Source organism: Schistocerca piceifrons, chromosome 1, assembly GCF_021461385.2.
Source record: "Schistocerca piceifrons isolate TAMUIC-IGC-003096 chromosome 1, iqSchPice1.1, whole genome shotgun sequence".
NCBI lineage: Eukaryota > Metazoa > Arthropoda > Insecta > Orthoptera > Acrididae > Schistocerca > Schistocerca piceifrons.
This window is the reverse complement of record NC_060138.1, coordinates 566,730,432-566,758,075: the sequence shown is the minus strand read 5'-3', so window position 1 is coordinate 566,758,075 and position 27,644 is coordinate 566,730,432. Positions and strand designations below refer to the sequence as shown.

The 27,644-nt window shown below is 40.9% G+C and overlaps 1 protein-coding gene across 1 annotated transcript in view; it reads right to left on the bottom strand.

Moving 5' to 3' along the window:
- The window catches only part of LOC124750652 (odorant receptor coreceptor-like), a 167,015-nt gene extending 153,577 nt beyond the window's left edge, over window positions 1–13,438 (bottom strand). The window contains exon 1 of the mRNA XM_047248984.1: window positions 13,262–13,438. Within this exon, the coding sequence (XP_047104940.1) occupies window positions 13,262–13,438 (177 nt within the window). The remainder of the gene's footprint in view (window positions 1–13,261) is intronic.
- Window positions 13,439–27,644: the final 14,206 nt, after the last annotated feature.

The window sequence follows — 27,644 nt, the reverse complement described above, 5'->3', positions numbered from 1 at the left end:
TCTGGTTTACTTACGCCTGTTTCACTGGAAAACTGTGTCGATGACACATGATTAGTTGGATAAAAAATAAATTACAATCACCTGCAGTTTATATGATGTCACTTTCAAGGGTTCCTAAAGAATTCAACAGTCTTGAAACTGACTTTTTATTAACGGAATAAGAATCCAACTAAACGATAAGGTAAATAAGTAAAACGTTTGTTCCTGATTACTGAACAAACAAATAAGTATAACGCTTACTGCAAACCTTTCAACAATTCAGTTCCTTGCCTAGAGCGTAAAAGATGATGCACCGCACTGTAGCGATGTCGCTCGGTAACTGAGGTGGCCCTGCAGTGTTGCATTGAGTTCCTATTCCCTATAAGAAGACACGAAAGACGCTACGTCACAACCACATTTATTGCAACTGATATTTGTTTCGTCATAATTTAAGACACGACATTTTATTTTCGTCACCTAGGTAGCATAGAAGAGTCTTTATCGAGCAGAACCAGTAACGACAGTTTACGAGATTTTAATGAAGTCCCTGTGATCTACAATAGTTAGTCCGGATTAGTTTGTTAACATTTTACGGAGACATACTTTACGGTATATAACGTAGAAGAGAAAGAAAACGACATCTGGGGAGTAAAAAGAATGACTTCATGCTGTATTCATAATATAAGTGACAGAGATTACACATTCCGTTCCAGAAAGTTCGGACGATAATCATGTCATTCTGCGGACAGATGAAAGAAACTTTCTTGTGAGGGCTGATGCATCCATTTTAAATAAATGAAATCACTCTTCGTATCCCTGCAAGCGCACGGCGTTCTGATTTCTGGAAAGGGCTCTGTCATTTGTGAAGCGTTTGGAGATAAAGTTTGTAATCCCACAGTCGGAGGAGAATAATTTCAGAATGTTTCGCAAATCGTTATTAAGCTTGCACAAAGAACTGTTTTTATAAATAATAACGACTTCGAAAGGATTTTATGAAATACGTACGTGGAAAGAGTAGACGACAAACTGTACTCCCTTTCCTTGCTGCGCTGTAATTACTTATTGGCGAAATTACAACAGCTATTTAGTTTATTCATTTATTTGCATTTTCCATCGACACGACAACTCACCACTAAGTGAAACGTCAGTAGTTCCACAAATTAGATACATTACCTACGTGAAAACATATCCACATGCTGACCGTTTTAAGAATAGATTTTTCTTGTTTAATCTACAACAAAACTTGGTAAATGTAAACCAACCACATACATAGTATCTATTTAGAAATTCATTTACAGAGTAAGAGTTGTAAAGTAGAAATTATTTCAATTTATTTTCATTATTTGCCAGTGAAAGAAATGCTGTAATATTTTTATGTCTACATGAGAGTAACGTTAAGTTGCCAATAATGCAAGCTATTTTAAGTATCTATACTACTATATAAAGACAGATTCGTGTTTAAGGTTGTTACAAAAAATATCGAAACGTTATTGGCCGAATTTTTACACAATACTATAATAAATAGTTGAACCGATGTAGGCTACATATTTTTAGTAATATGATATATAATTATATGTGTACTACATAAAGGGGAAAGGTTATTAGAAAAAATCTCGAAAACTTCTTGACCGATTTTTACACGGTACATTTGACTGATAATTTAATGTAAATTGGACAATAAATTGTTAGCAAAAAGTTGTCAGAAAAATCTCGTAATATTCTTGTTCTAATTACTTCAAATTTTTACACGATGCACGATGCAGATTGACGTAGGCTATATATAGTTTTAAACAACAATGTACACGTTATTTATTAAAATCGACAGCGAGAAAGAACATTTGTTTTACACAGATTTATGCTGTTTGATTTCTTCCTCAGAGATAGTTTTAATAGAACACTGGAATATTGTATTTACGGCTTATCGGCATTTGATTAGAATACTCCTACGGAATCTGAATCGTCCGAGACTATGGTTCCCACATGTTTCTAGATTAAAACTGTACAAAATACTCTCATTGATGCTACTATCTTCACAGATCCAGCAGCGGGAGAGGACTCTCATACCCCATATACCCACAAACCCAACTGATTTACCTACTCATTTTAAGCGACTTCAACTCCCATCGATGTTTCGTTGGCAATAATAATAAACAGGGGTCAAGGTCAGAGAGACTGAAGGAGGAGAAGAGATGGGGAGAAGGAAGTGGACATAGAGAGGGAAAGGAACAGATAGATAGATGGGAAGAGGAGGAGGTGAAGAGAAATAAGGGCGAGGAGGAACGGACGGAGAGAGGGGGTAAAGGACATTAGGACGTATATCCAACTCACATACAAATTTATAAATTGAGAAGCATTGCCTGGTTCGCTAGTAATTTTATATTTTTGAATGCTTCTATTTTTTTAAACTAGTGTCCGATTTTTCACAACAATCTTTATAAGAGAGTGAACGTTTTAAACAGCTGCTTACATTCTGTTCGAGAATGGACACGAAATGTTATCCTTCTAACACGTTCACTTATAATGAGTATTGTGTTTCTGGGCATGGTCGAGCCTGATGGAACAGAGCTAAAGCGCTTGCTTCTACTCAGAGAGGTAGCGGGGTCTAATCGCCGCAAAACCAAGGATTTTGATGGCCTACATTTAACCTAGTCTCCACTTCTCAAGGAAGTGAAAATTCACCTGGATGTACTCGTGGTTTGGATTCCAGGTTGACCTGTAGGTCCCTTTTTCGCGACAGCACTACTGGGGTAAGTTAGGGACACGCAGGTCGCCGAAGTGGCATCCAATTGAAAGTCTTGCATCGGGTTGTTGAGCCACACGAAATAATAATAATAATAATAATAATAATTATTATTATTATTCTTTCTGTTGTTGTCTACGTCTGGAATTGCACCAGAATTTTATTCTATATGCCATCAATGAAAAGAAGTGTGCAAAGTAAATCATTTTCTGATGCTTTCACCAGAAAAATCGATAATTACACACAGAGAAAATATTGTTGTAGACAAGCGACTGAGGAGTTTCACAATATGTAATTTCCAGTTCAAGTTCTGATGTGTATGCCCATCTAGGAACTTTGGGCAATCAGTGTTACACGTTTCGGCCCCCCTTGCTGTAAATTTATTCTTGAGTAGCTGTGTACTTGGAGTTGACCGGTTATGTGTTTATTTCAGTTCTATTAGTCAATCATATCCTCCCCCTGCCTCCGTCAATCTCCTCTGTTCCCCCTCTCTGTCCATCTCCTTCTTCTCCTTCATCCTCTATGTCGAGCTTACTCCACCCCCTATTCTCTGTCCATATCCTCCTGCCCCTCTCTCAGTCCATGAGCTACTCTCTCCTCCTTCCCTCCGTGCCGTATAATGATATAATTTTTTAGGTACATTCAGCGGCTTATGTGGATACTGTGTTCTAAATGCGTTGCCAATATCGTTAGTAGCAAAGAAGTAATAAATTTAAACGTCATGCACGATATGCGTCTCAGTGTTTATATGCGTGCCGTCCAAAATAAAATTTTGCGTATGTATTCAGTGCTATATGTAACATTGTCTGCAACTGTGTCGTGAATGCAATTAGTAGTGTGGAAGTAACAAATAAAATGTAATACCTGATGCGACAGTTGTATTGCATGAACAGCGAAATTATATTAAGCGTCATCATTTCGTGGGAGCTGTAAGGAAGAAGAAGTTTCGTAAGGGTTTGAAATTATGTTTAAAGTCTGTTGCAAGTCACATAGCGATCTCGTTTACAAATACTAAACACTGCTCTTACCAGCTATATATTATAGTGTAATTCAGGACTTCCCAACGTGTGGTCCGCGGACCCCTTGGGGGTCCGCCGACTCTTTCTAGGGGGTCCGCGGCCATCTTTCACCAAATCGTGAAAAATAATGAGTAAAATTTTTGAATAAAAATGTGCAAATTAAATTCATCACTATTTTTTTTTTCGTGTGAAAAACGTGTACTTTTACTTCAGGTCGTATTCCCAAGCAGCCTTTGCGGTTCCTAAGTGAGATCGCACACACAGTTTAGCGCCTGAGAATGCGGCTTCTGTGATCGATTGTTTCGCAACTATGCTGGGGTCGTTTGTGCGCCGGCTCACGGCGCTAGATGCGCTGAAACCTTTTACCCATACGCAGAGCGAGCTTTGTAGACCAATCACAGCGCTCGCTGGCACGTATGCTGCCCCAGGCATCATTAAATGTTAAACTTACTTTGTCAGTGCACTACCTATTTCATAAGTCGATTTTTGACCAGTTTATTACTTCTAACATGGATAGGTGGCTGAAGTTAGGATCATTGAAGAAGGGTGCAGTTTCTCCATCGCTTTCACAACAAGGGAAGTTTCCAGTTGATTTAAATGAGGAGGGAGGACGACCACAGGAAGAACAATCACAAGAAGCTCCACAGCCGGATTTATTATGTGGAAACGCTGCAAGTACTCTATTGGTTGCAATATCCTTTGGACGTGGAATAACCAAGAAGCATAAGTACAGCGAAAGCTATTTAGAAATGGGCTTTATGGAGACAAAGGAGGGTACAGCTCAGTGTGTAATTTGTGCGCGAGTCCTTCAGAACAGATCAATGGTTCCAGTTAAATTCCATCTTTTTGAAGGTACTCACCCGGATTTCCAGGCTAAAAACATCGATTTTTTCAAAAGGAAGAGTGCTGAACTAGCTGCTTCTCAGCATTGCATGAAAACTCATGCAAAAACAATTAATGAAAATTCATTAAAAGCTTAGTTGTCGAGTGACAAAAACTGGCAAAGCTCATACCATTGCAGAAAATCTCATAAAGCTGTGCGTTAATGTTATTGTTTCTTGCATGTCAGACGAAAAGGCCTTAAAGTTTGTATCTTCGGTGCCTGTATCAAAGTATACTGTCAAGAGACGCGTTGTTGATATGTCAAATGATGTGAAAGACACTCTTGTTTCTCGCATCCAATACAATTCATTTTCTCAGCAGATAGATGAATCCACTGGTGTTGCAGGATTAGCGATTCTATTGGCTTTTGTCCGTTATGAATATTCGGGATGTTTTGAGGAGGACCTCTTATTGTGCAGACCACTACCTGCCAACACAACAGGTGCTGAAATTTTCCGTCTATTGGATGACTTTTTAATAACTAACGAAGTTTCATGGTCTAATTGCATAGATGTGTGCACAGATGGTGCAAAAGCTATGACGGGTCCTACAGTCGGAACAATAACGAAAATAGAATAAAACGCCAAGAATTGCAGCAGTAATCATTGTGCTCTCCACAGATACGCTTTAGCTACGAAACAAATGCCTGTTTCGTTCAAGAAAGTTATAGACGAATCCATTCAAATCATTAACTACATAAAATCAAGGCCTTTGAAGTCAAGACTTTTCACAATACTGTGTGAAGATACTGGGAAGCCTTAATCGCTCCCTGCTTCTCCACACAAAAGTCACGTGGCTCTCACGTGGGAGTGCACTCTGTCGGATGCACGAATTACGATTGGAAGTCTTTGCTATCCTTTTAAAGCGTAACACCAGTTTAGCAGACCTTATTAATGACGAAAATTGGCAGTGTATACTTGCCTATTTGTCAGATATTTTCTCCAAAATGAACGAAATGAATATTTCACGCCAAGGGCAAAGTGAAACAAAGGTCACTGCTATCGACAAAGTTCGAGCATTCAATAGGAAAATCAATTTTTGGGCAGAGAGTGTCGAGGAGTGGGAGGTCGAGTGTTTTCCTCCTCTCAAGGAGTTTTTGATAAACAAAACATTGGCGCTTCGGAAGAATTTGTTTCAGCAAATCCTGGAACATCTCCGAAGTTTGATGTCATTGTTGGAGCGTTATTTCCCAACAGCTGAAGATGAGAAGCTGCAGAAATACGAATGGGTGGTCAACCAATTCACTGTATCCAAAAAGCCGAACATTCTATCATCAAATGAATATGAGTTGTTGTTAGAAATTGCCACAGACCCTACTTTGAAATCAAGTTTTGACATTAACAGTTACTCACACTTTTGGATCAGTTTGGATAACAAGAAATACTACTCCCTTGTTGAAAAGGCAAAACGTGTACTTCTACAAATGGTTCAAAGGGCTCTGAGCACTATGGGACTTAACATCTGTGGTCATCAGTCCCCTAGAACTTAGAACTAATGAAACCTAACTAACCTAAGGACATCACACACATCCATGCCCGAGGCAGGATTCGAACCTGCGACCGTAGCAGTCGCGCGGCGTGTACTTCTTCCGTTTGCCATAACATAAATGCGTGAATCTGGGTTCTTGATCCGTGTTGTCCACAAAACTAAGTACCGAAGCTGTCTAGATGTGGAACCAGACATCCGTCTCCAGTTATCAAGAATTGAACCCAACTTTTCAAAATTGTGTCAGCAGAAGCACCCTCAACCACCACATTAGGATTCCATTATTATTCCTATAGTAAAGAAGACAGGATTTTTCTTCGTAGATGCTCAGTTAACGTACCTGAACTATATCTCTGTAGGAATTTTGTTTCTATCTTCAATCATTTAAAAAATAATTATTAATTGAATTCTGCTGGCGTTGATGTTATTGTTGCGGAAATTAAAATGATCTCTAAGGATAATTTCTTTTCTTTATAATGTATTCGGTCCTCTCAGTTAAAAATACGGCCTGCCTGTACTTCAATTACAATTACTTGCTATTACTCTGACACAATATTGTGGCAACTGGCTACGAGCGTAAACAAATGAGGACTTTTCACGTGCCACCTTGTAAAAGGTAAACCTCCTGCGCCAGAATTGTTTCCTTTGAGAAAAATAGTTCAAAAATGGTTCAAATGGCTCTGAGCACTATGGGACTTAACTTCTGAGGTCATCAGTCCCCTAGAACTTAGAACTATTTAAACCGAACTAACCTAAGAACAACACACACATCCATGACCGAGGCAGGATTCGAACCTGCGTCCGTAGCGGTCGCGCGGTTCCAGACTGTAGCGCCTAGAACCACTCGGCCACGAGAAAAATAGTCTTACATTCTGTTAAATGCTTTGTCTTCTTATATAGAAACAAGAGAGTCACTCTGTTTGTTCTCCTAATTTGTGTACAGTCGAAGCTAACTGCCACGATATAGTGTCCAAGTAATAGTTGGAGTTGTCAGCTGTTGCTAAACTTTTGCCACGCCGCCTGCCAGTTGCCAGCTACCAATTGACATGACAGTACACTGTTGCAACGCCGCCTGCTAGCTGCCGGCTATGGACTGACCGCTGCCGTTCAGTAGATACGCAAAGACGTAAAAATAACTAGGCTTTCCGAGCTGTTTACATGGGCACGAAATTGGATTGTGGAACTGGAAAACGGCTTTATAAAAGCAGATTTCCAGAATCGATTTTGAAGTGTTACCTGATCAACCAAAGCCGAACTGGGACATTGGCTTACGAAATCCGGTTTTGGAAACGCATGTAAACTGGGTCAATGTATTCCTACACATAGCACAACAGATGTCACAATTGTCCTTTAAAGACAGTTCCTTGGCCTCTTTTCTTCCGTGAAGTGTTTGTATCCCGAACCATGGTTCTGCCTCTTTTCTTCACAGCCCCTCGGAATGGCCGCGCAGTCTAGGGCGCCGTGTCGTCGTGTATTGCGCGGCCGCTCCTACCGGAGGTTCGATTCCTCCCTCGGGCGTATGTGTGTGTGTGCGCGCGCGTACGTGTGTGTGTGTGTGTGTGTGTGTGTGTGTGTGTGTGTTCCTTAGCGGAAGTTAAAACTTAGGTTAATAGTGTGTAATACTAGGGACCTCAGCAGTTAAGTCCCATAGACTTTACATACATTTGAACATTTTTCTTCGGATTTCACTACAACACACACACACACACGAGACTGTTGCTAAATATGCAGGCTCCTTACACAACAGTAGCCAAACAGTGGAAGTGAACAGACCACAAGCGGCAGCTTGTCAACAGCGAACAGTTTAGACCTGACGTTGATTGCTCTTGGAGGAAGGCAGCTACAAAGTGTGAAATGTCAATTCCCAAGTAATTTTAATCAGGTTATAGTGTGTTGAACTAAGGGAGTAAATCCACTAGTAAGTGTCTGGATACAGTGGGAATTCGAATTGGATCGTTAATTTCAAGTTGTTTTCATTCATCTCTAAACCAAAGACTATTGATACTTCAGGGGGGAGGGGGGTGGGTTATTGGGAACATGGCACTTGCATTAAGAAGCTTTCAGTTCCCATGGGTTTCACTCTGAAATTTGAAGTTACTGTGCTCTTGACTGACTAGGGGCCCGCCATGGATTTTCTGCTGAAGAAGGGGTCCGCCAGCTGAAAAGGTTGGGAAGCCCTGGTGTAACTTATGCAACAAATAGTGTGAAAGTATGGATTAATCACACTGAAGATTGTATATTATTCATTATTCTGAACATATCACGTAGCACATATGAACCAAGAAAAGTATTTTCACAAATAATCATCTTTAAGTTCAAAAGTAAAAGAGTAAATAGCTTTTTCAAAGAGTAAATACTTTTCCCTACTTCACATAATATACTCCAAACTAATAAGTATCTTTTGTATCTTCTACTACACACTTGTTCAGGGCTCAAGCTATCCCCTTACAAGTTTCGTCGTAATCGGTTAAGTGGGTTAGCAATAATAAGTTTAAATGTCATGAATGATGCGGCAATTTTTCACGCATCTCAGTGTTTATGAAGCCATATATCCCGAAGTATGTGTCGTAAAAAGATATGATTTTGCAGGTACGTTCATTGGTATATCTGAACACTGTCTTCAATACGTTTCGTGAATATGATCACTAGTAAGGAAGTAATAAATTAAAATGTCTTGCCTGGTGCGAAAATGAACAGCGAAAATGTAGGTGATAAACTTTTTACTTTCTCCATAATGTGGGGGATCTCAGCGATAAATTGTTTCGTAAAGGTTTTAAACTGTTTGTAACGTTTGTTGCAAGTCACTAAGTGAGCTCCTTCTCAAATAACTGGATTAATAAAATCTGTATAATCGCACGTCGTGGCTTACGCTTTTCACCTTCATTCTTACCACTTTCATAGGTAGGTGGTTCTTGTTACCACCACCTAGGTGATGGTGTTCTTGTCCCCTAGCGATTCTTTTCATACAATAAGCGATAAGTATACCACGTTTGTTTTAAGTCGGTCCAGTACTTTCAGAGGAGATGTCGAACATACATACCCACATTTTCACAATATGTACGAATATATTTTCTTCGTGGTCCGATGAAATATAATACGGTGCACTTAGCTAATCTGAAGGTATCAGACAGAAAAGAAATTTTAAGTATAATTCTAAATCGCAATTTGTTTTTTCGTGATCCAGTTTTAATGAACTAAAGGTTCTTTGCTGCCCCAAATTGTGGTCAAGAAATAATAAAAAACATCTGAAGATCAAACGGCTCCTTGATTTTAGGTCGTTAAGTGTTTTACCTAAGAGCCTAGGGAAGTGGTGTTGACTACATACCCACAGCCACCGAGAAAAAAAAACCTGCACAATTAATGTCCAACCATGCGGTACGAAGTTGCTGGACAATAGAAACGGATAGCAACTATTTTAGTTATGCTTGGTTTATCATTCTGCGAGGAAAAGCAACATTCGTGGAATATTTTTTTTTTTTTTTTTTTTTAAGTTGGCCTGGTATGAGGTGGACATAGTTTACTGAAATTTTCTGTGATCGGGTAATACTAACATGTGAACGCCCTAAACTTGCTCCTGCCTCAAAGGAAGTAGTCGAAAACTAGCAGGTCAACTTTATTATGTCAAATTAGTGTTGTTTTAAATATCAGCAGAAATATGAAATCAGGTGCAATGCCTATTTTGAGTAGAAAAGTAGGGATTCTTTCTTGTTTCATTTACTTTATTAGTATTGTAAGCAAAACAGGAGGGGCCTAAAACGCCTCTTACTTTCCGCAACAATTTGTAAAACGGAATCCCTTAACGAAATTGAAAAGCATACTGTGTGTTCTACGGTAAAAACTAAGTTACTTAAAAATGTTTCCCAATATTTCTCTGGCACATTTCGACACACTAAATAAGTTTAGTACTTTTTGTATTGTAAATGAGTTAAATTTTTCAATGACTTAATACATATAGTCATGCGTAAATGGATGCATGTAGTTTAAATGAAAAAACACTGCTCATACTGGCGACGAATGTTCTTCAATGAAACAACAAGTAGAAAGCTATACCTAGCAGTAATAGTACTATTTAAATTAGTCCCACATATTTAGCAAGCAAAATATTAATAAAAAGTCCTTGTTTAGTGTGTATAGGGCAACGCATTCACACACTTTGGAGATTTTGTGATATTTAAAATTCTGATCAAAACAAGATACATGCAGCATTTTTTTTCATGTAGCGTACTTTCTTTAAAAGTTTTTGTTGGCGTATTACAAGAAAAAATCCCCTCGTAATGGATCTCAAAACGAATACCAGTTCGCTGTACAGACATTATTATTTACCGAATATTGTCAATGCTGTGGCAGTGAGCAGAATAGCGTTGAAAATCTGTGACTGACTATTAACACAAAAATAATACTGATGAATTTCTCGCCCATGAGTAGCAAATGGTTCAAATGGCTCTGAGCACTATGGGACTTAACATCTTAGGTCATCAGTCCCCTAGAACTTAGAACTACTTAAACCTAACTAACCTAAGGACATCACACACATCCATGCCCGAGGCAGGATTCGAACCTGCGACCGTAGCAGTCCCGCGGTTCCGAACTGCAGCGCCTAGAACCGCACGGCCAACACGGCCGGCCCCTTGAGCAGCATTTTGGTTGTCTGTATCAGTAAAAATAATAATGCCAAGCGAAAAAAATAAAGCGCTATTTATATGATTTCTAAAAAAGAAAGCCAAGCGCTAGTTGACTCAAAGATTAACAATAAACTGGTCCAGATGCACGCAGCGTTTATTCGTTAATAAATCACGCCAAGGGCAACGAAAGTATTCGCCAAATCCTACTACAAATTCCTCCCATCCTCGAGTGCACATAATCAAGGAACATTTGGAAATTTATTTTTCCCTACCATGTTTCTGTCACCGGAATCGTTGGTAACAGTACTCCTTAAGCTGAGAGCAACGAAACCTGTCATTTACTGTTTTCTCTGTTAGTTGGCTATTTGGCTTGTAAAGAAAAACACATTGGCATTAATCTGTCCCTATGTGCTTAACGTTATACGAAGAAGAGAGCTAGGAAACTGAAGCTAATACCATGGTGGAAGTGGTGCCAGCTTCATTAAGAAGCATTTTATTGTCGCTGTACAATGAGATGTGGTAACTTGATTGGTTTCAGAAGCACCACACCCTATAATCGTTTGTAGCTCTTTTTGCGTTGCCTATGTCACTGGGATTTATAGACTGTTGTTGATCGCCTTCACAGTTACTAAATATCTGTAGCTTGTTACTTACATTTCTTCCAGATTTATATAATACTGCAGCGTTCCCGTCTATTGTAAGTTGAGTACAACTGTTCGTAAAGTTATTCGGTTTTGTAAATGATTTATTGTCATTCACACAAACTGAAACTGAAAATAAAAGCACCACGTGTATAAAACAGTAAATAAAGTAATACAGTATTTTATAATAAAAATGCTTTAGAAAAGATGTAGAAAATAGTGTCACTGTTACACTTGTCCCAGTTTTTTATTTCCTTTCAACAGACTAAAAATACTTTTACTGATGATGGCGAAAGAGGGCTGTGATATAAACATTGAAAAATCACAGAGATTTGGATAACCACAGTCACTGGGGATGATGGCTGTACATATGATGTATTATAAATCATCATGTCATATTGAAGGTAACGATCCATTGTAACATAATTACTTATCGATGCTCTTGCACCTCGAAGTCGCTTTCCTTGACTGTGGAATCCTTCAACGCTGATGTTTGAAACTTCACAACCCACTTTGGTATTACTATCAGAAATGCAATGAATTCTGCAATGGAATTTACTATATTTGTTTTGGATTCGTAATTGGATACCGTGCTTACATTAATCTGGATTGTTTGAATTCCAAAACAATCAAAGAGGCTCCTTCGAGTGATGAATTTTGACAGTGATTTACTGTTTGTCTATTCTATTTTGGTACTGGTCTTTACTGAAATCGCATTTGACCTTTCTATTCACTTGTCGCACTTTTCATTCGTTACTTTCCTTGTTTCGATGTTGCTACTTTGCAAAAACTGAAACTTCCCTTTGAAAGTAAAAGAATGTCAAAGGAATGGCCCTGACTAACAATAACCTTACCTTTCATGAATCACTTACCTCACAAAAATCTTCGTTACTCAAACTACTGCAATACAGCGAGCGCCAATACTGCCAGCTAAATAAAAGATTCCAACTACTGAAGGCACTAACTACTTGTAGACATAGTTAACAAATGAAAGAGTTTGATGGGGAACAAACAATGTATTTACCTTAATAGTGTTCAAAAGTCATAATCTATATATCAGTTCATGACATCCAGTCTTACAAATTTCCTTTTTCTGATGGACAAACGTCCAGCTCGTCCGCTCTCAAAACTCTGCCATCTCTCTCCCCAGATCCACCATTGCTTGCGGCTCACTTCCAACTGCACAACGCTACGCACTGTTCACATCCAACTGCCCAACACTACAATAGCGAATATTCCAACAATACCAACCAGCCCCAGACTGCACACAGCACAGTCAGTGATTTTCATACAGAGCGGTACGTGGCGTTACCAACATAAAAACCTAAACAGTCTCCTTACAAAACGATGTTTAGAAGAATGATGTGATGCTGTAAAGATACGTCCTCTATGAACGTGGCACCGTTTTGTTAACATGATATCAGAGATGAAATAAAATACATATATAGATATCACGCAGAATTAGTTTGTTTGGTGGAACTGATGTGCACAGATCGCCTGGGTAGAACAGTTCACACATGTCGTTTTAGGTTTAGATGCTACAAGGGGGATGGCGGGACTCTGACAGTGGAAACAAATAAGTGTCGTATAAATACACGCTTTGCTAAGCTCCAATTCTTAACTAAAGTTGTACAGCAGCACGTCGGATGTGCTCGCTGACAGATAAAGCTAAGCAATCGTCTTTCAAGGCGCCTGTTACTGGATACAATATCAACAAGACAATGTCTTCCTGGGTGCCACTCTGTCAATCACTGTAGTAAATACTTGTCACTGTGTGAAGTCTACAGGCGACTCCACTTGTAGACTATGTCTTGTAGATTGATCTCCATTGCGAGCTGTAGCTACGAACTGCAACCCTGGAAATCCGTACTGGAACAGTCGCCAACACCGAACCTGAACCGACCGTTTCTGCCTGTGGTCCCCGCTCGTCACAGCGTAGAAGTCCATGACATTGGCGGCGATGCGGAGATTTCTGGTGGGGCTGCGCTTGTGGCTGGCGGCGAACATCAAAGCGCCCCCTGTGGCGCCAGTCGAAAACTGTTTCACTGCGCCAGTTCCTGTTGCACCCATTGGCGATGACAGAACAGAAACCAAATTCCATCACCTGTGTAACTAGTCACATATGCAACAAGCAGAGATATTCCACACGATATCGAACATAAATTTTCAGATTGACTTTAATGTTTTACCGTATCATACTTGCAGACATAAAGCATGCCAGTCAGAGAATAATGTGAGCGTTCGGGAGCTTGAAAACTCAATACAGGTTGCAGAATTTCACTGTGCAATACAGGAAGCGCTACCAAAGCAGCAGACAGTATTGAAATTGAATTTGCCGTGAACTGTCATAAGATCTTTGATCATGCAATGTGACTCTTTTGACATCCACAGTTGTCTTGTTCCGAAATGAGAAACTGATGGCTAATATTGGATAACCCACATCAGACATACAGGCTGATGTAGATTCGCAGTTTGGACTACATTCGGGCAGAAATATTTAGATTTGAGGTAAGGTCTATTCGTCTTGTCTTGATCTGTGCGGCACATTTTATTTTTAATGAATAGTCGTACACATGTTGTAGTGAGCTATATGAGATTAAAAACTGGTCCAACAGGTACTGTATGTGGAACTTCGGTTTCCGGAATTGATAACTTAAGTGAATTGTTTGATAAATGCAGCTTTTGGACACTTTTGGACAGTTTTGCATATCAAGCCCTGTTCCTTCGTCATGCAGAGCCTGTCACCTGAAAAGGTTTAGAGATCGAATAAATAAAATATAGAGAAAAATTAAGACGTTGGTTTTGATACTGCACCCGTTTTACGTAGGCTCACCTCACTGTAGTACAACGCACAGGAAGTTCATACGACCATATGAAACTGTCAGAACAATCCTTCTTTGGTATGTTGTTCAATTAATACGCAACATTGGCTTGATTGTCGGCTACGCCGCCAAAGCGTTGGCTGTGTAAGAGAATTTTTGCACTTCGTTTTGTGATGATGATATGTAAGGTTTTGGGGCGCTTACTGCGCGGACATCAGCGCCCGTACAGAGTCCCAATTTTTACACAGTCCAATTTTTTACACAGTCCAATCTTGATATTATCACGAATGACAATGACGAAGAATTGATGTGAACAACACAAACACCCAGTCCCCAGACAGAGAAAAATTCCCAAACCGGTCGAGAATCGAACCCGGGACCATGTGATCCAGAGGCAGCAACGCTAGCCACTAGACACTTCGTTTTGTGGTAGATTCGTATTAATAACAGCAAGTGTTGTCACCCATAATGATTTTTTTCGGGAAAAGAACTCTCCGCGTTTTGTATTTCGATCAAGTCGTCGCAGGCGCGCATGCGTCGCTTGTTCTTGTTTCGGTTTTTAAGCCTGCAAGGCAAACTTTGCACAGGCTTTTATCGTCTTTCAAACATTCTGGAGAAAGCCTTGCGCACTTGATTTAGAGATGTTCTTTGATTGCTACTTGTGACATAACAACGTCCAATAATCGAGCGAGGTGGCGCAGTGAATAGAACACTGGACTCGCATTTGGGAGGACGACGGCTCAATCCCGGGTCCGGCCATCCTGATTTAGGTTTTCCGTGATTTCCCTAAATCGCTCCAGGCAAATGACGGGATGGCTCCTTTGAAAGGCCACGGCAGACTTCCTTCCCCGTCCTTCCCTAATCCGATGAGACCTATAACCTCGCAGTCTGGTCTCCTCCCCCAAAAACAACCCACCCCAACGTCGAATACGTAACACTGTCTCTTCATAAATAACTGGTCGAATGCACATATTTTGTCTACAGTTGTTAGTTCAGATTTGCACCGTAGCTAACTGCGCTGTCGTCGCACAGGACTGGAATCTCGGAATGCTTTCGATTTACGGTGTACAACGCAGAACTTGACTATATCAGGAATGTTTCCCTTCTAGGCTTTCCCTTACAGTTCTGATCAAATTCATACTGCAAATTGCGCCCTGTTCTTTTGTATATTATCCTAGCTAATAACAAGTGAAATCTGAGCTAATTCTGACGTTTGTCACATCGATTCTATCTGCCGTTAAGCGCCCATTCAGAATAACAGTCCAGAAAACACTCAGGCTCAGGAAGCTCTTGCACCCCTTTCAAGTCCTATGAAGTTTGTTTATAAACATTCACAAGCGTGTGTGCAGCCTACACGCGACTGTCAGTGTTGCGGAGAAGGAGTCAGCCTAATGCACGCATCTGCAAACGTAACCTGCCGATGCGCTGTGGCCGGTAGAAGCAAAACACTTGGATGTTGTTGGTACTACACAACGCACCTGTTGATGCGCTCACTCGCGAGATTGAATGCGCAAACAGTGCCTTCTACTGGACCATTGCGAGCTATTTTGCTTTGATGGAAGCTTCTCAGCTTGACCTGATATTACATTGGTACCAAACTTCTCAATGCGTTCCACCGAAAATCACCGGTGTTGCTCTCTGACGTTCTGTGCATTTTACTCTAGCGCTATTCACAAAAATTAGTATGCAACCGTCCATTTAATCTATGAATAGAGGATCTACCACGGCTTAAATGTTGACACTGCAGTTGCTGTTACAGAATCTATCTGCACGAATCGGTATTTGTTTTACGTTCTGAACAAATGTAGTTCATTTTTCCCATATCTTTACACACCTGTACATAGCGTGTAGCAGTGACATTTAATCAGTGACTTTGGAAAATTGAAATGTTTCCAGCTTGACAGAGAAATGTCATAGATGTCAGCAAAATACGTTTTTCTTACGTTATCACTGTTCCACAATACAGGTATACTGACGACAAAAGTATCGTAAATGTCGGAAACTTTGTGAAACTTTTAACATTTTCGTGACATTGCTTATACCAATGTATACCGCAACGAAGTAATTTCCAAACATATGGAATTTTGTAACCTGCACAATGATGTATTTATGTGCAATGGAGTATTCGGAATATGGGGTGGTAATTGGGACATCCCCCTCCCCTTCCGCCCACCACGCTTCAAACAACATTGTGACATAAAATCTAAGACGGCGAAGATAGAGTTAAATTCATGTGTTAAAAAGATGGGTTGACCTAGTATTTCTTTATGACATACAGTTACAACGTTCTTACAGATTTTCACAATTATGTGAGTGTTGTTTTATCAATACATAAAAACAACGTACCTCGCACTATTTGCCAATTTGGTGAGACACACACGTATTTTTCTAATTTCCTTCAAAATCCATATAATGGTGGCCTATTCTCATTGAAACAAATACAAATAAAAAAGTAAATTACAGGGTGTCCATAATGGATGTTCCAATTACAAAACGCTGTAGAAAAAGAACCACGGCTCAGAATGACGTCAAATTTCAACAGCCATATTATTGACATAGGGGAAAATGTCACAGAATAATAATTAAAAAACGAACATTTTACCAATAGATGACACTGCAAGGATATTAACGTAAATAAGGTCGGCTACAAAAGATAGATGAAACGCATTACGACGAATACCGTTTGATTTACACATTACACCATCCTACTAATCCGCACTGTTCAGTATCCATGACTGCACAAGTCCGGCAGCAGACAGCTGTGATACTGTTGGGTAAGCCCATCCACCATGGCTAGGTCGTACCACATTGTATGGGAAAAATCTAATTGTCCCGAGGCCAAAAATCGCATAAAAGCAAAATGATACCAGTTTTTTATTATCCTGGGGCCCAAGACCCGCGTAAAACGCAGATTTCTGTCAGCTTATAACTGTCATGTTACTGGCGTAAGACATGTTCAATATGCTGTCCCCCGTTATTTGCCACTAGTTGAAATCGAGAAACAGTAAGTTCCACAACATGGGAGTGTCTGGGGGTCCTCGTTCAGAATACGTTACTCAATGCGTGCCTTTAGTTCAGCTACTACGATCGTAATTGGAACAGTAAACATAACATCTTTCAGATAACCTCATAGTCCGAGTCATACGCATTAAGATCAGATAATCTAGACGGCCACGCTGTAGGGAAATGATAGCATTAGGGAAATGACGACTCATAATGCTATCATTTCCGAAATGCCTTCGCTGCAACCACTTCACTGACTGTCAATGTGCGAAGGAGTGGCATCTTGCATAAAATTCCACACCGTTCAAGGTTTGGAATGACGTTGCTGCGCAAAAGGCTCAAATAGCTTTAACCAATGATGACACAGAAAACATGATACGCGCGACTCATCTCCTCGAAAAAAAAAGGTCCTAAAAAGGTCCTACTATAAACGACGTCACACAGATACCTGTGCAGAATGGAGTGGTTTCGATTGTCCTTATTCTGTTCTGCTTCTTTTTGACATGTCCTAGGAAATGGAAATAGAGTTAGTCTTTCCGCAGAATGTTCCATGGCCATTCATTGTCCACATCTACACGGGCAAGGAATTACGAGACGAACGTTCGTCTTGCTGGTCGATTAGCAGGAAGCAATCCCTGAATGTGGGTGATTTTGTGTGGATCTAAATGTAGGATGTTTCGTAAGATTTTATGTACCGTGCTTTCATGCACGTCCAACGTTCGGGCAATACTCCGTGCACTGTATATTTGCACACCACTGCTCGACCCCTTCTGCAATACTCTGGTCACATCTTCGACAACGTCGGATCGGCCGCTTTCCTCCCTGTACCATATTGCAGTTCCAAAGAACCTGTCTTTTCGAATTTTGTAGCCATTCTCCAGACCCTTATCAGATGTCGGAACAATTGGTTTTCATACCCTTGACTGTCTGGAGCTTCTGCAGGGCTAATGGCGTAAACCCAACGTTTTTGTAAAAGACTTCTACCAGCAGATCGCGATCCTTCATGGAACAGTCATGTTGGACGTCTTGGACGCAAACTGGGGAACAGCTGTGTGCCGCGCGTCTGTTGATGTGATTATTGTAATGCTTACAAGGACACCTATTGGTCAAATTTTCGTAAAAAATCGTCTTTCTGGTCGATCAGCAGAAAACAATCCCTGAATGTGGGTGATTTTGTTTGGACAGAAATGTAGGGTGTTTTTTCCCACCTGCGTCAGTAATATGCTGTTAAAATTTGCGTCATTTTGAGAAGTGGTTCTCCTTGTACAGCGCTTTACAACTTTAATAACGGAAATACCGTGAATATTAAGCAAGGTAAGTTTTTCGTATTTACTTACGCAACAGTTCAGTGGTACCGAATGGTACAAACATAGGGCATAAGACTTACATTTAACACTGTTTCCTCATAGTAATACAACTAGATCAATGTGTTATCAGTTACTTAGCAGTCGAGTGGTACGAGAGAAAGAAAACCATCACACTATTAATACTGTATTCTAAACGAAGTGCGTTATATTTTCTGTCTTTTTTAGTGAACTGTTCACATTAGTTACTGAGACTTGTTTTGTACAGTATCAATCGTCACACTTATTTCTGTGAGTGCTTATGCTGTCACCTAACTAGTCATATAATCTACGGAAATAACTGTTTTTTATTTCTAACCGCTGAAGAAAGTTTTAGTGAAATATAACTCCTATACAGAATGGTCTGAACATATGCTCAACTTACCTTCAGTTAGTTACCTCTTCAAATTTATCGGCAGTAGCAAAATGTTTACAGGGAATCCACGTGCATATTTTTCCAGCTGCAAACGTAATAGCTTTGTGACCAGCTCATGTGTAATCCATATGCCATGGACTCCATAACTAATAGTGGCTCTTTGCAAGCACACATTGCACCGGAGATATATTATGTTGAATGTTGAACAGAGCTACAGTTTTTAAGAATCAAAAGTCACAATCACTGTTGTCACAGAGTAAACGTTTTAGAAGGAATTGGTTCAAATGGCTCTGAGCACTATGGGACTTAACATCTATGGTCATCAGTCCCCTAGAACTTTGAACTACTTAAACCTAACTAACCTAAAGGCTTCACACAACACCCAGTCATCACGTAGAAGGAATTCAACAGAATTTGCGCGCATGTTTGTTACTGCGGAAGAAATACGTATTTAAACGACTGGAACGGAACAGGAATCAAAGCAATGGATGAGGTCAGTACACCTGCCCCAAAAAGTTGAACTCTCGATTTCATTTGCAGGGCAGAGATTTTTAATGTAATGCACCAGGAATTCATTTTGTTGAGTGCATCTCAGAGGTACAAGCAGTAACAGCTGAGCACTGCGCAAGCTCTCCTGACGCAAGTCGATAACGAAATACGTGAGCGGCCTAGACTGCAGAACAGAAACCCTATGCTTCACCAGACAAATGCAACTGCCCAGACGAAAGATTCTTTACAAACGAAAAAACAAACTGTTGAAACCTTTATTCCATTCACTATGTAGTTTCTGACTTCCACTTCCATATCTAAAGATATTACTGTGTGGAAAACGTTTAGAGTCGGAAACAGGTCAAGGCCACAAAAGAAAGGAAGTTTACTGACCCATCAGAATCTCACTTCAGTGAAGAAATCTACTCATTTGAAAAATAAATTTATGTAATTAGATCTACAAGTATTAGTCATAATTAATCACTACCTCGAAAAATTCAAGCTGCGACCATGATACCTGGTGACAATAAATCTCTAAATACTCGACCTTGGTTGTAGAAGTCTGATTTTGGATGTTCAGGAAACTGTCCACCTCTAAAATTACGTCGCCGTTGTTCTGGAGGCGCCTGCGAATCCTGCCGCGCAATGGTTTCTTCAGCCGAGGAAAGAAGACGAAGAGACTGTGTGCCGACCCCAAGTCGTTGCGAGTTGGGCTGGCTTTGATACGTGGGCGGGCCTCTCGTTGAAACTCGGAGCTGGGAGCAGCTAGACTGTGGAGCTGCCTGGTTGCACCTGTGGCTTACCTGACACACCGATGTAGCCTCCTTGTCCATCCAGCCTTTGGTTTGGAAGTACCAAGACATAACCTCGTTCAGCACACAGGACTCTGCTTGCCATGCCAGTCTTTTCGTAAAATATGCGATGTCCAGGCAATGCTCTGCCATCACTGATTTATCAGTTTGCTCCAGGCGTGTATGACGAAGGTGTTCGGCGCTTAGTTCTTACAGGGTTTGGTGCGTCTGCCCAGTATAAGATCTTCCACATTACCATAGGATCTTCTGGACGCCACGTTTCCTAAAGCCAAGCTCGTCTTTGAGCGAGCACAATCAGTTACTTAACTTCACTGACGACCGAAAAACCACACTAGATGTTGTGCCTTTTGAGGATTCTTTTCTATTCTAGAAGACATGCTGCCAAAATAGCGCAAGAACGCCATTGCAGTGGCTGCCTTCGCATCTTCATTTACATCCATGCTTTGAATATGTGTAGAACGGTATGCATTGCGTATCTCTCTATCGGAATAGCCAGTCTGTTGGACTACCGTTCTTAGGTGTGTAGGTCACCAGTTAGACTGTCGGCATTTGAGAGCGAATGCTGTATGCACCAAAGGGCGTAAAACACTACCGCGATGTGCCGGTGGATGATAACTTGTGGCCCCGAAAAAATAGCTCCTTGTGAACTAGTTCGCAATACTCTATATCCCGGTCGAACATCTTTTCTTCTGACCATGACATCGAGGAGTTGGAAGATACGCGGAAGGCCTTTTCTGCGACTCCCAGCAGGAGGAACAAGGAGCGCCTTTTTTTTCCCACCTGCGAGCGTCTTCCCGCGAACTCCTCGTATTGCACCAGTGACGGCAGCAGCTACCACTAGCTGAAGATGTCGAGCAATTGTATCCCTGAAATATTGTGGAATTTACACAATACGATCTGGCCGCAAACCCGATAATGGTATCTGCATTATTGATGTTCTTTCTAGCTAGTTGATCAAGTCATTACATTACTGACTGTTAAATGGGATTAAGATATTAGGGTCTGTTTCATTATATCTGTACAGGAAACCATTAGTATCGTTTTATTATAATTGTGAGTGAGTTCATCTGTATGTTTACTGAAGAGTTTTGGGATTCAGAACTTTCCAATAAAGAAAGTGTTGGTGGAGGTTTTAGTGTATTTTCTTAAGGAAATTTTTGTTGTAGGTTGGAACTGTAGTAAACGTAATGCGTTTCGAAAGAACGTGTCCCACCCACTACAACCAAGTCCTTATCCTCTGCAGAATGAACTTTGGCAGCTTCGACTCACTCTACATCTGGACATACACTAACAACGCCAGGTTTCAATACTACACTACGCGATCAAAGGTATCCGGACAGCCCCAAAAACAACCGTTTTCATATTAGGTGCATGTCGCTGCCACCTTCTGCCAGGTACTCCATATCAGCGACCTCCCCCCCTCCCCCCCAGCCGGCCGCTAGTGGCCGAGCGGTTATAGGCGCTTCAGTCTGTAACCGCGCGACCGCTACGGTCGCAGGTTCGAATCCTGCCTCGGGCATGGATGTGTGTGATGTCCTTAGGTTAGTTAGGTGTAAGTAGTTCTAAGTTCTAGGTGACTCATGACCTGAGATGTTAAGTCCCATAGTGCTCAGAACCATTTGAACAATTTGAACCAGCGACCCCAGCAGTCATTAGACATCGTGAGAGAGCAGAATGGGGCGCTACGCGGAACTCGCGGACTTCGAACATGGTCAGGTAATTGGGTGTCACTTGTGTCATACGTCTGTACGCAAGATTTCCACACTCCTAAACATCCCAAGGTCCTCTGTTTCCGATGTGATAGTGAAGTGGGAACGTGAAGGGATACGCACAGCACAAAAGCGTACAGGCAGACCTATTGTGTTACTTGACAGATACCGCCGACTGTTGAAGAGGGTCGTAATGTGTGATAGGCAGACATCTATCCAGACCATCACACAGGAGTTCCACACTGAATCAGGATAAACTGGAAGCTTTGTGACAGGCGAGAGGTGAGAAAACTTGGATTTCATGGTCGAACGGCTGCTCATAAGCTACAAATCACGCCGGTAAATTCCAAACGTCGCGTCGCTTGGTGTAAGGGGCGTAAACATTGGACGATTGAACTGTGGAAAAACGTTGTGTGGAGTGACGAATCACGGTACACAATCTGGCTAACCGATGACAGGGTGTGGGTATCGCGAATGTCCGGTGAACGTCATCTGGCAGTGTGTGCAGTGCCAACAGCAAAATTCGGAGGTGATGATGTTATTGTGTTGTCGTGTTTGTCGGGGATGATGTTTGCACCACTTGTTGTTTTGCATGGCACTATCACAACAGTGGCCTGCCTTTGGGATGTTTTGGAATCCCGACTGCGTGCCAGGCCTCACCAACCAACGTCGATACCTCTCCTCAGTGCAGCACTCTGTGAAGAATGGGCTGCCATTCCCCAAGAAACCTTTCAGCACCTGGTTGGACGTATGCACGCGAGAGTGGAAGCTGTCATCCAGGCTAAGGGTGGGCCAACACCATATTGAATTCCAGCATTACCGATGGAGGGCACCGCCAACTTGTAAGTTATTTTCAGCACTTTTGATCACATAGTGTACGCTTCATCACAATGGACCAAAAAACACTCAACATCGTCTTTCCCCATTCTGGTTCGGTCTTCGCTTTTTTTTTGGGCGATGATGAATCTTCATGCTTCAACTCTTTCCTTTGGTACTTCGTCTCGAGCTCGTAATGATGCAGTTAGCGGTTCTGATGATTAGGCGGCTAAAGAAATCGGAATTGACCTGACACAGCTGCTTCGGTTTGGTGGACTTTCTGAACGAATGTCAGTCACAGCGGAACCCAGCGGGTGGTTTCTTTTTTGATATTCATAAAGTCGAACAAGATAAAGTCGAAGAAGACGTTAGAAACTGATTCATGTTTGATTTTAGATTTTCACTATCACCTGGACTGCAATACACCGCGGTCTTCGAACACCAACTTCACACACAATACCCCGTCGTTCTTTGAGTTGGTCTGCCACTTGGTTCTTCATATTTGTTGGGCTACAACAGTGGTCTGCATCGCCGAAACGCTGTTTCATATCATGTTGTGTTTCGCAGACTTCGACAAACTCAGCATGTATTGTTAAAGCATTGTTCCCCTTCAAATGTCGAAAACGAACTACCGCAGGTCACCCCACTTAATCAATGCGCTGCATTGTTTTGTTTCAGCTCCTCTAATGGCGTCATACTGTACTGTAACGCAGGAATTTAAATGTGCACCAGGACTGCAGACACGTACGTGGAAACAAATAAAACCATTAACAACGTAACTTTATTTTCTCGAGGTGGTAGTTAACGCTTTAAGACTCCCTTGTAACTCCACTTTTACCCCGAAAACATTTTGCTCAATCAGAGACTACGGAACCACTCCATAAAGTTTAGGGAAGGTAGTTAAGTCATACACTCTGCGGAAAGATGAAAAAAAAGGTCGCACCACGAAGGAATTTATTCGAAATCGGCAGATGTGATGCACAAGTACAGACGAACAAATTGTTGCAATTTGAGAATAAAATGGATGTTTTATCCAAGAGAAAGAGCTTCACAATTAGAGCAATATTGCAATAAAAAAACTGCCCGCAATTTGTTGCATAGACGGAACATAACTCCATGAACCACTAAAATTAAGAGAGTGTCAAAGAATAAGAAGATGCATATAATGTGGTTGTAACTCGCTCCTAGGGATTCAGATGATGAACTAGTCTACTTCCCTATATGATACATCAATGATTTGGTTCTTAGAAACAAAACGAGAGAGTGTGGCGAATGCAGCTATTGAAGTTCGTTGTAGTTTCTAACTTGCATCTGATGAATCAAAATGTTTCGTGTATGCTGTTATAGTATAAAAATATTATGGAGGAGATCTTTCTTCTCTGTTTACTATTGTTAAGAATTCGATCGCAGATAAATACTTGTGACAAGCAAGAGTATAAAGACCATTTCTGCTAGTTCCATTTGCAAAAATTTATGTTGGGCTCTCAGATTCCAGGATGACGACGCACTCGGATATCGCTACATATTCAGAAAGAATGGTGGATTATTTGTGACAAGAAAAAATATAAATTTCACTGTCAGTTGTTTCACGCACAGCAATTTCACCTTTCATTTCTTAAACATGTGGAAGGCACGAAATCTAAGATACTTATTATTGAGAAAGAGCGCCCTTACAACGAATATTTCAGGAAAGTACTTAACTTTGATGTTTAACTAACTCTCAGAATGTCCTACAAACACGAGGAGGAAACAAATATTTTCATACCAAGCGGTATACGAACCTACGACATTGGACACTGCAGTTAGTTGCCTGATCCGATTATTTTTCAATTAATTCCACAAAAACAGCAACAAAAATGGCTAGTTTACAATGAAATGACATAAATAACGTGACAGATAGTTGCAGCTATAAATTATAGCATTCATAGAATGAGGAATGATATTCAGGCTTTAGGAATAGCACACATTTAGCATCTTCGCTGTCACCTCCAACTGGTGGCAATTAAGCATGCACATTTCCTTCTTTGCAGCCTGAGATCATCAATTCACAGACCCGAATTAATCATTTAGTAAATCCTTGATGTGTGTTCCTACCAGGTTAAATTACGTGGACAGAAGAGCAGTCCCGAACAGCAACATCGCAAAGTCTGTCACTGCCTTGTTATTTTTTGTCAGTTTCAGCCTTCTGAATGCATCCTTAGGGAGTTCAAGATCTTCCTTTATGACAGACACCAGATGTTTGCTGCCATATTCTTGTGTCTGCTGCACTACTGATTTATTTTTCATGTTTGACTTGCAGGTGAGGTTAGGGTCGCGAACGTGACACAACCCATCCCCTCTCCACGAGGAATCCCCATGTTCCTAACCTATACCCATTCTGTTGAAGACAATTCGGTGCATGTTACCATATTTCTCATTCTGATTCTGAAACTTAAGTGTATTCTCGAATTCATTTTCATTATACATCTTGTATTAAATATGTTCATTGCTCCCAACATTGTTAAAAATGTAACTTGTATATTTGCCGTTTAACCAAATCACTGGGTTATTTTTTGCCTGAAGGTAGTAATTTTCTTCTGGTCTGAAGAAAATGTTAGTCGGTACATGTTTACTGAAGTACTTGTTATTTGAGCAATTTTCTCCCTAGTCCACCTCCAGCTGATAATCCGATCTCCACATGTGTACCGATGAGGCAAACTATTAACGAGGTTGAATTTGCTGTTGAGGTTAGTGTCACTTAAGTCGATGGCAAAGAGACGCTCATTAGTGCTGATGCTGTTATAGACTACCTTGTACCACGCTGTTCTCGCGTCAGATGGAAGAACATCACTACTGATGTTTCTCCAGACCAAATTTCTTGCTATTCCAGCATATTTAGTTTCTATGTTATTTTTCCTTTCATGTCTCCGTCTTTCAGCTAAAATCGCCTTTGCTATAACGTTTTTGGAGTTTAAAAGCTTTTTGCTGAGATATCTTATTTCAAGATAAAACTCCCTAATATGTATTCGTTTAAAACTTATTTTTTTATATTAATCGGCGGCTCTACACTTTCTGGCCTGACAATGTCATTAGTTTTGCTGTAATGTACCCTGGATCGTTACACATTATGCTCCATGTTCGTTTGACATAAAACGCCATCGTTTTAGACTTGATGTCGGTTAGTCCCACTCTTCCATTGCTTGTATCCAACACTGCTGTCTTCACCGACGCTCTAAATAATTCCCCTTTCGACAAAAACTTTGCTGAGGTGGATATGATCGTCTTCGCCACCACAGACGGGATGGGGAGAGCCTATGCTATGTAGTAGGCCTTGGATAAAATATACGTGTTGATGAACAGTATTCTTTGGAACTGGTCTATGCTACGTTAACAGTTTTCAATCAAAGCTCCCTTGATTTTTCTTGCTACCTTCCGCCAGTTTATTGCTATCATTTTTAAAAGTGAAGTTGTCAATGTTATTCCAAAAGCCTTATGTTCATTAACATGGTTCGCCCACTCAAAGCGCAAGTTAGCAAGCCGCTTCATATTTAGAAATTTACATTTGTTTTCATTTACCCTCCCACCTGATGGGGTACAATATTGTCGCACAACAAGCTGAGTAGCACTGTGGTGTAGTGGACATAATACTAATCTATTGCATGAATTCAAAACTCACCTCGATTATACAATTTTAATTTCTATATTAGGATCGAGTAAATTCTAGAAGTATCCACAAATGTCAAGAATCATTGTACTGGAATGTTTTGTAGCTGTATATACACTGCATGTGTTCTGGTCGGAGGCAGTTCGCTTCGCACTCTTCTATGTGCAAGTGCTGAATAAACGTTCGTTAAGTGAAGTTAGTGTTCGTCATCCATCTAATTATACCTTCCTCTACGTGACATTATTCTGGGGGAGGCGCCGGGTATTGGAACTTGTGATAGAGCACATTATCGACGACACAGTGGATCCCATCAGGCCACGACAGACAGACCCGCCGCTTACGAGTCGAGCCATATTCAACAGATCGCAATCTGTATGAGACAGAAGAAGAAAAGGACGCTACGATGACATCAACTGTGTGCCACCAAATGAGACATTCTTCCGGGTTCTCTGGTGACGATGGCCAAGATCCAAACAAGTGGCTGAAGATATATGAGTGTATAGCCAAATTTAACAAATGGGATGACACCGTGTGTTTGGCTAACGTATTTTTCTACTTGGAGGGCACTGCCAAGCAATGGTATGAGAGCAACGAGGAGAAATCCACAAGCTAGGAAGTATTCCAGGTGCAACTGCGTAAGTATTTCGGCGATACACAACAAGTAAGGCTGAAGATAAATTAAAGTGCAGGGCACAGCGTCCAGGAGAAACGACAGCGTCCTACATTCGAGACTTCTTGGAGCTACGTAAAACAGTGAATCCTAGAATGAAGGAGGAAGATAAGGTTGCTGAGAACATGTATGAAGCCATACTCCTGAAGGTGGTTTCGACAGCAGACGAGTTCATAAAATGGTGCCAGTATATCGAGACAATTCATCAAAAAAGAATTACACGCAAGAAGTTTGAACGGTTTCCAAACGTCGTATCCATGTCTGTGATGGAGGAAACAACTGATTTCACAAGTGTTCTTCGTCAGATAGTGAGAGAGGAATTTCAGAAGGCACATGGAATGCACGGCGAGCAAAAAACCGAGACGCTTCAAGAGGTCATAAGGGAGGAGGTGAAACAGACATTGAACCCAATTTCTCGTCCTTATTTCCCTTTAAAACGGAGAAAAAGTCGAGACCCAGGCGGAGTTATGTTCCTACAATGCCGCATGAGGAATCTGTTTGGGCACCAAGGAAGACTGACGTCTGGAGGACCCAGGATAACCAACCTGTATATTTTCACTGTGGACGAGCGAGACGTGTGGTGCGCTATTGTC